The following is an 8,248-nucleotide window of genomic DNA, read 5'->3' on the forward strand; positions in this document are numbered from 1 at the left end:
GGTCCTGTCTTTATGGGCTCGATCATACAGATCTTAGTGATTAATTAAATGGGGCATTTTTTGTTTCAGTCTCATGGAGACAGAGCTGCCCATATGATTGTCTAACTGGACAGTGTCCTGCCTGGCTCACTGTATTTCACAGGACCTTTATGCCCATACAGATGGAAAAAGGCTTTGACTGGAGGCTGCAGAACATTTATTTGAAGGATTTTCTGCAAATAAGCACATATTGTAGTGGCTAGACTTGTAAATGTAAAGCTTTCGTATTTAGGAAATATGTTCTTTGAGTGATAGAGATTGATAAAAATGTTACATAATTTATGACCGAGTGCTTCTATGACTTAATAGTCATAAACCCAGCAGCATGCCAGAGACAGTGGAAGAGTCCTGCATCATATCTCTGCAACTCTTCCAACAGGAGTCAGGGACTTGACCCCCTCCAGTAAATTGCATGGAAGGAAGGCTATTGCTTTGTCCCAGCAGAAACTGCTGACTATCTAACTCAAGAGGCTTTCAGCCTTCAAAACTGGTCCTTTTACAAAACACTTCCCTTTGTATTACCTTGTGTTAGCTTCACAGCGTGGTGGGAGGAGAAGGGGGAACTATGTCAGTACCCCACCCTTTGCTGCTCTAGATTCATTTAGCAGGCTGTAAAGCACTGACCCCAGCATAGATTTGGCATGCTTTCCCTTGGTTCAGAGAAGCTGAAACAGATGTTTAGTGTTTGATCATTGTTTCCCAGTGTTCCTGTCTCTGTCACAGACTCTCTCGAGGGTCATTCAGAATTCAGCTCTGTGAAGAAACTTGCTCTTCATTAAAGGACAAGCTGCTTTTTCAAAGATCCTTGTCTAATTGTACTTTGAAAGACATGTCACAGTATTATAGATCTTTTGAGGTAGCTACTGAGTAAAGACGTATATAATTGGTCCTTTGGATGGTAAAAGAGAGATGAGGGATGTCAAAAGCAAGGACAGTGAATGTAGCAATTATCTGGAGAAATGAGTATGCCTGGTAACATAAAAAGGTCATCAGTCCTGTGTGAAGTTGAAACATAGACAAAAAGGTAGATACAAGTATATTGAGTATTGTACAAATGCTTGAACCAACGGTGTAAGGGGACACTAAAACAGTTATACTGATAGCACACAGTATTATTCGCAATGTTATCACGAGTCTCCTGCTGCTTGGTAAGTTCCTCATTTACTGTATTCTTTGGTCATCTAGGCTATTCAGGAATTTCTGCTTTATATTTTATAAAAAGTACCTCTGATAGAATAAGATAGTTGCACCTTTCAAAAACAAAAGGACAAAATGCAGTTTTACTTCATGAACCAGGTGCCCTTTATTCATCAACGGTAGAACACAGTTTTTTTGCCAAGCCTTTTTTTCTCTCATAGTTGCTTTGTTTCAAGTCCTGATTTTGTGGGGTTTGGACTGGCAGTAGTCAGCAAATGCAGCTTGTTTCTGTTTGGGGGTCTGCAGGTGGTCCCTGTCTTGAAGAGGATGATCCCTTTCTGTGTTGAGCCTTTTCCATCCTGTGTGATGAAGAAGTCTCCTCTGCTTCCTCAGTTTCTTCAGCTGGAGTACCTTTGTGGCATCAGTTATTCATTGGGCCAGTGACAGACTGGCATGTGAGAAGAAACTGAAGCCCTGGGTTTCTGAGACAGAATAGGGCTGGCTGAAGAGTCATGCTGTGGCATCGAAGCAGGTGAGGGAGAACATGGCTGTGACCTCCTGTACCTTGTACAATGTCCCCATGCAGAAATTACCATGCCATCACCAGCACTGTACTGAGAGCTAACTTGCTGCCTACGACTGCGAGTTTTAAACCACACTGGGATGCCTTAACCCCAGTAAGCTGACCCCAGGCTTTGCTTGCTTGTTTGCCTGTAAGGTCAAAATTCTCTGAATCCCCAAGGCACTGTTTTTAACTCTCACAGTGCTTCCCTTGTGCGGTAGTGTGAGGCACAAATTCCTACATGAGCTATGTGGGGCTGGTGAGCACCTCCAGTGGCTGGGAGCCAAGGCACTGCTCGATGGAGGCCTGAGCTGGCAGGGCCAGAAGAGGGCAGTGCCAAGACACCTGGCAGGTGACTGATTTAGACCGGAGGTGGCTGTTCCTGCTGGCAGCAGTCACTGACAGAGCCTTCGCCTCTAAGTCACTAGGCAAGCTCCAACCTTGAGTTGGAGCTCCAGTCTAGGTCCAAGGTCCATTAAGAAAAACATAAATGGAGACAGACTCCTGCAGCTGCTAGCAGCTCAGGCTCACCTTCAATATGTCCTGGTTCCCTCTCTGGCACTTCGAGCAGCCTGTCTTGTGGAAAGTGTCCCTGTCCAAGGCAGGGAGGTTGGAACGAGGTGATCTTTGAGGTCCCTTTCAACCCAAGCCAGTCTCTGATTCTTTCTCTAGCTATAAAAACGACCCCAATGCCCTGTCCCCATTAAATTAGTCGCACAGCTTGCTGGCAACTGCAGGGATTTTTCTAGGGGTCACACATGCTGGATCCCGTGGCAGTGCTGGATATTGCTGGCATGCAGGCAGCCTTTCCAGCCAGCACACCCGCCCCTTCCACTACAAGGCATGCTGCGGATGCACGTGCAAAACCTCACCCTGTCTCGGCCTAACAACTCCTTGAGGCCTTGAATCTCACCGGAGCTATCTCCCTCATACTATATTAGGTCCCATCTTTCCAAACTTAAGGTTCCTGACGGGATGAGGGAGATCGGCTGGTGTTTGTGGGAGCCGACGGGAGGTGAAACGATCCATCTGGGAAGCCTCCCATGTCGCCGATGGCCCCGGAGCGTAGATGAGGCAACACCAGTGCTACGGAGGCAGAGGTAGGAAATGACACACGGTGTTTGTGCTAGGAGCCACACTAGTAGCTTAAAATGCTGTGGTTTTTATTTTCCCCTCTGCAGTAGAGGGAAATAAGTGCACGAATAACCCACGGGGGAGGCAGATCCTGGAAAAAGCCTCCAGCTTCCAACTTCCCGTCCGGGAAAGCACCCTTCTTCCCCCTCCCTCATGCCCATCCCCCTCCCGGGGAAGTCCTGAGGCAGCGCCGGAGGCTGGGGGCCGGGAAGGCGGGGCCCGAGGCCCGGCCCAAAACAGACCGCCCCGGCCCGCCCCGCCCCGGCGGCTTGAAAACGTCGGTGGCCGTGAGGGGCCGGCAGAGCGCGCAGCCATGGCGGGGGTGACCGGGTTTGTGGCGGTGCTGCTTGTGGCTCTGTTCTCCGCCGGCATTGTGCGGGCCGCCGAGAACCGCCCGCGGCTCCTGGGGGCCCCGGAGGTCATCGACAACCCCGAGAACGACGAGGGGCTCCAGCGGGCCCTGCAGTTCGCCATGACGGCGTACAACAGGGCCAGCAACGACATGTACTCCAGCCGGGTGGTGCGGATCATCAGCGCCAAGAAGCAGGTGAGCGGCGCGGGGGGCCGGCACCCTCCGGGCGGGGGGGCAGCTAAGAGTGAGGCCGGTGGGATTCCTTTGGAGACAGGGCAGGCCCCGAGCTTGAGGGCGTCTGCAAGTTTTTCAGGTTTTTTTTCCCCGCGGAAGGTGAGTAAAAGCCCTTTTTTATATAGCTCGGCTCCTCTGTCTGAGTGAGCTTGAGTGCTGCGTGTTATTGAAGAAGCCAGTGGTCTCTCTCTGCTGCTGCTGAGTTAATACGTGTCTGTTTATTGTTAAGGAAGCTGCTCTGTGAGACGTGATTATTTGGATTTTGTTTCCTATTTCTGAGAGGGTGCCAAGTGCCACTTTCGTGGAGGTTGCCACATACAATCCCTTCTTTACTCTCGGAGTCTGGTTTCCATCACGTAACAGGAACACCGCCGGCCTCTTTGCCAGGCTTGTCTCATCAGAGAGCCCTTCTCTCTGTAGTGCGAATAAAGTTGCCTCTGACTTGTCTTGTTGCAGATTGTGGCTGGAATCAAGTACATAATGGAAGTTGAGATTGCCCGGACAACTTGCACAAAGCCAGCAGCTGATCTCCAGCACTGTGCTCTCCACGATGAGCCGCAGATGGCTAAGGTAAGCTCTAGGGTACGCACCTTACTGACTCCCTGGTTTCCAGCCAAGAACAGAGACCTTATGCCTGTACACTTAACAGGGTACTGCTCTTGCAGAACTTGTCTTGCCAGGTGATATTGTCAGAGAAGGCAGGGCCTTTTGCCAGCTTCATAAGTGGGACTCTGAGGCTGGAGCACTGCATGTGTCTCAGTCCTCTTAGCAAGTGCTCATGGCCTGGATCAGAAGGATATACGGAGGAAGCTCTGCCAAGCCTGCAGGTCTCCTGGCTCTCAGTCCCCATATTTCAGCTCTTCTTTCCCATGGTGATGTAAACATGCTTGGCTTGGCATGCTTTCCTGTAGGACTTATACTGCTATGAATAGAGCGTTGGGCAAAGCACTCCCCAAAAGAGGCAGATTATCCCTGTTCTCTGTGCCCACCGAGGTATTACACCAGCATTTGTCTAATAGCAATTTGTCTAAGGAGCAATTGAGCTTTCCGGATGGGAGCACTAAATATGTCTGCCTTGGTCTGGCCTGAGTCTAGTTTTTCCATAGTGTTTCATGGGCTGTATGTGTATGTACCCTTTGTACCTGTGCATGTATGAGAAGTGTAGCTGCACACAAATGATCCACAAAGCACCTCACTAGAATCTGGTGTGTACCACTATGGCAGCTGGTACATATGGATTAGCTGTCCAAGTGTGCTTAGCTGTGCCTGGGGGCTTATGTTGGAGTGTTATCCTTGGTGAAAGCTTTCCTCTGAATGGATAAAGGAGGTAACCTGTTCCTCAGCAGTGCTGACTACTCAGCTTTACTTGTTCAGGCTTATTTGAGAGACATAACTCATCCTGAGCAGGTACTTACAAGAGTGCTGTTTCAGAATACTTGTCTGGAGAGGGCAAATCTAGAGAGCCACAAAAGTGTAGAACAATGGTAAATGACACTGTTTTATGTTCTTAATCTGGTAATTTATTCTTTCTTTCTCTCCTTAGCGCACCACCTGCAAGTTCGTAGTGTTGAATGTTCCTTGGCGAAACCAAATTGAGCTACTGGACAGTCAGTGCCGGTGAACCTACCTTGATTCCAGCAGAAACCAGCAACCAGTTGCTCAGATTTAAAAGAAAATGGCAATAACACAAATAGAGATGGGCTTTATCAACAGCTGTAACTCAGCTAATTCTGTATGCTTGTGCTATGCAGATTAAACCATGTAACTTTACTTTTAAAGCACAGTATGCTCTCAATTCTTTCTTCTTTTGGAATTATTATTTTAGAGCAGCTGTTTTGATCTTTCTGCAGCTTTCCCAATGAAGTCACTCCACCAGCAGAATTCTGATTAAAACCCTTGGTACCCCTGTTAAGTAACTACTGTAAACATAAAAACTTAATTAATAATTGCTGTGATGTGTGGTTTTCTTTGATCTTCTCCTGTCTTGGAAGGAGGGTTTGCTTTTATTTGTCACCTAATGTATCCTGCCCAAAGAATAGGATGACAAGGAATGCGGGGTCCTGATCACAGAGACAAACCATGCCTTCTTGTCCCTTAACCTGACCTCTAGTTTTGAGTAAGAGATGGAAGTCATAGCTGTTTTCACCGAAGGAACACTACTTTTGAAAACACTTTGTCTTGGGAATATTAACCCAAGCTGGTACTGAGGCTGTAATTGTTTTGGGTCCTGGTTGCAGTACTGTTGTGTTGTAAGGCTGCACGTGCAGCTGTGCTGTATAAGAATTAACCACTCTAGTGTCCTTCTGCAACACATTTTTTATTTTTCTAGGTTTTTGGAACTCTTGCTTCCTATGGTATCTGATCTTTTCAAGAGTATCCTCAGATTTTTCTGAGCGGGAATTCTTGGTGCTTTCCTTCCAGTCCAAGCAGTAGCATGGCTCACTTCATTTATAAGTTAAACTCTGACTGCTGGGGAACAGCTTCTTTGGCATGTGTGCCTGACCCATGACAGCTCCCGTTTGCAAGCAGAGGTGAATGCAGAAATGCCTGGAGTGTATCGGTGATGAACCTTTCTCTGGGGAGACTGAACTATATCTGGCTGTGTGTTGCCTGGGGGTAGTTTGAATGATGTCTGATCTGGGCAAAGGCCTTTAAAGCAGAGGGTCAGCACCCAAGAGCTCTCATGAGAACTGGCTGAGGTATTTCCTATTAAACTGTGATGAATTTGTATTGAAAGGATACTGGGAATACCGTTACTGCATGGGGAAGGACAGATGACCCTGAAACCCATAACCTATTTAGCCTGAGGACAGCCCAGTGGAGAAGGAGAAGAAAAAAAAGTTAGTAATTGCTCTCAAGTAGATACCTGATGGGAAAGAAGTGTCATCAGCCAGTGTAGTTTTATAGCAAATGGGTACTGTACACAAAACATGGCTTTGCTCTGTGAGTCTGAATATGCCCCAGAAGTGACCCTCTAAATCCAAGGGTGTGTCCAAGTTTGGAGGTGCCTTTCACTCAGTCAATTCATTGCTGCTAGTTTCTGTAAGTGTTGCACTGTATTGGATGTTGTTGTGAGCATCACAGGGAAAGACAGCTCCAGATCTAGGGGAGGGGAAAAAAGGAAAAGTAGCTTTTCCTTGTTTTGATGTGATGTTGTAGATCCCAAGCAAGAGAGACAGGCTTCTCCGAGCAGAGCAGAAGGTAAGTGAGACTGGAGCTTGGGATTATGTATAGGAGGGGTCTTTAGGATTTTACTCTCTGGAATACTGGAAGGAAGAAGCAGGATCCCCTTTAAAGAAATTTCAGGTAATAGGGGAAGGTGCCAAGTCAAGAGAAAGAGCCTTGGGAGTGGGTGAAGGTGTTGAGGTGAGTGATGGAAATGCTGCTTGTTTTCACAGTCCTGATAGTGCATTTCCTACTTCATCTAGTGTCTTTTTGTTTTTCTGTGTTTTGCTGTAAATATACTCTTTCTGGTGTAAATATCATAAAGTGAGTTCAGCTCCCTGGAAGTCCATCTTCTGTGGGATGCTTTTCCGCCTAAAGGAAATGGCACTTCCCATCATTGCTGGGGTTTGACAAGCTTGCAGTGAACACAAGCCAGATCTTGATTTATGTTGTCAGGAAGGTGAACTGGTTGTGCAACACTAAGAATCTGAATCTGGGTCATGTTCAGAGCCAATAGGAATAAGTCCTCGTGCTTCCCCACCATCATCACCCCCATCTCTGAGTGCTCTGTATGAAGGTGGCCTCTTTTTTTTTTCTTGCCAGCCATGTCAGTAACTATGCATGACCCAGATGACCCTGGGGTGACAAGCTGCTCAGGTGCCCTCACTTGTCCTTTTCTAACTATTCCATTCATACATGCTTATTCCCTGTTTTCCAGTCTATCTATACAAGCACTAGGCAGTGGTGAAAGGGTTCCTTCATGCTTTTGGTAGGTTTGTCTCTGTTTCTCTTTTATTATCTTGGCTTGAGGCCTGGTTGGGTAAATGAGGATGTAGATGGACTTACCTAGGCATTTCTACCACTTTGCTGTATGTATTAACCAACAGCTCAGAATAGCATGTGGGTAAAAGAGTGGCTGTGCCAGAGAAAAGGAGTTTGAGTGTCATGAGCTCCTGAATCTGAAGGTATTGCATTTTCATGTTGAAATGCCAATGACTCATGTCATGAACGAATGGCACAGATTACCCCATACTCACAAGCTGCTGAGTTCAGCCTTGGTGATTATCTCTCCATGCTCTCTACTCAGAAGTGCCAAAGAAGTCTGACCTAATTTAAACAGCCACTGTGGGCTGTGTTACTTTGCATTTGCAACAGGCTAAGAGCATTAGCAGAAGTTCCTGTGCCAAGAGCATTTTGCTTGGCTGGCTGGCAATGGCTCAGTCAGCTGAACACTGAGCTCTCATTTTTAGCTGCTCTCCCTGCCTAACTTTTTCAAACATCGGTGTCAGATATGAACAAGTGACTAGAGAAGTGCTTGGTTTATGTTTTGTCTTGTTATACTTTGCTTGCATCTGATGAATCAATTCTGGGGTCATTCTTCCTGAAACTTAGGAAGATCAGAGCTTTGCTGCTGTTGCAGCTCATGAACCCAAGGCTTTTTCCTGGCTCTAGTTCTCAGGGAAAGATTTAAGGCCAACCATGTGAGAAGTCTAGCTCTCATTAGCAGTGCTTGCACTTGCAGATCTGTGCTCACATGAACTTATGGCTCCCAGCTCCAGCAAAACACAGCGAAGATGTTGCTGTGGAAGTCATGATGTTTTTGGAGCCTGTGGTCATTACCAGTG

At 47.1% G+C, this 8,248-nt stretch overlaps 1 protein-coding gene and 1 long non-coding RNA gene across 2 annotated transcripts in view; both read left to right on the plus strand.

Annotated features, from left to right (window-relative positions):
* LOC114066241 overlaps nucleotides 1–3,015 on the plus strand; it is an 8,101-nt gene extending 5,086 nt beyond the window's left edge. Inside the window, exons 2-3 of the long non-coding RNA XR_003573149.1 lie at nucleotides 1,570–1,708; nucleotides 2,702–3,015. This is a non-coding gene — a long non-coding RNA (uncharacterized LOC114066241). The remainder of the gene's footprint in view (nucleotides 1–1,569; nucleotides 1,709–2,701) is intronic.
* Nucleotides 3,016–3,155: 140 nt separating this feature from the next.
* On the plus strand, nucleotides 3,156–5,402 carry LOC114066242 (cystatin-like). Its single transcript, XM_027900778.1, has 3 exons — nucleotides 3,156–3,419; nucleotides 3,915–4,028; nucleotides 5,002–5,402. Exons 1-3 carry the CDS (start codon nucleotides 3,186–3,188, stop codon nucleotides 5,077–5,079), a joined length of 426 nt encoding a protein of 141 aa, XP_027756579.1. The 5' UTR covers nucleotides 3,156–3,185; the 3' UTR covers nucleotides 5,080–5,402.
* Nucleotides 5,403–8,248: the final 2,846 nt, after the last annotated feature.

The sequence above is a fragment of the Empidonax traillii genome, unplaced genomic scaffold, assembly GCF_003031625.1.
Source record: "Empidonax traillii isolate 1590-97213 ecotype Southwest subspecies unplaced genomic scaffold, ASM303162v1 scaffold748:size532870, whole genome shotgun sequence".
Lineage (NCBI taxonomy): Eukaryota > Metazoa > Chordata > Aves > Passeriformes > Tyrannidae > Empidonax > Empidonax traillii.

What these genes read in the sequence shown, in the direction of transcription:
- LOC114066242 (XM_027900778.1), top strand. Translation starts at nt 3,186, where the DNA reads ATGGCGGGGGTGACCGGGTTTGTGGCGGTGCTGCTTGTGGCTCTGTTC. An exon ending in TCATCAGCGCCAAGAAGCAG is followed by an intron (nt 3,420 to 3,914) that starts GTGAGCGGCGCG and finishes GTCTTGTTGCAG; the next exon opens with ATTGTGGCTGGAATCAAGTA. An exon ending in ATGAGCCGCAGATGGCTAAG is followed by an intron (nt 4,029 to 5,001) that starts GTAAGCTCTAGG and finishes TTCTCTCCTTAG; the next exon opens with CGCACCACCTGCAAGTTCGT.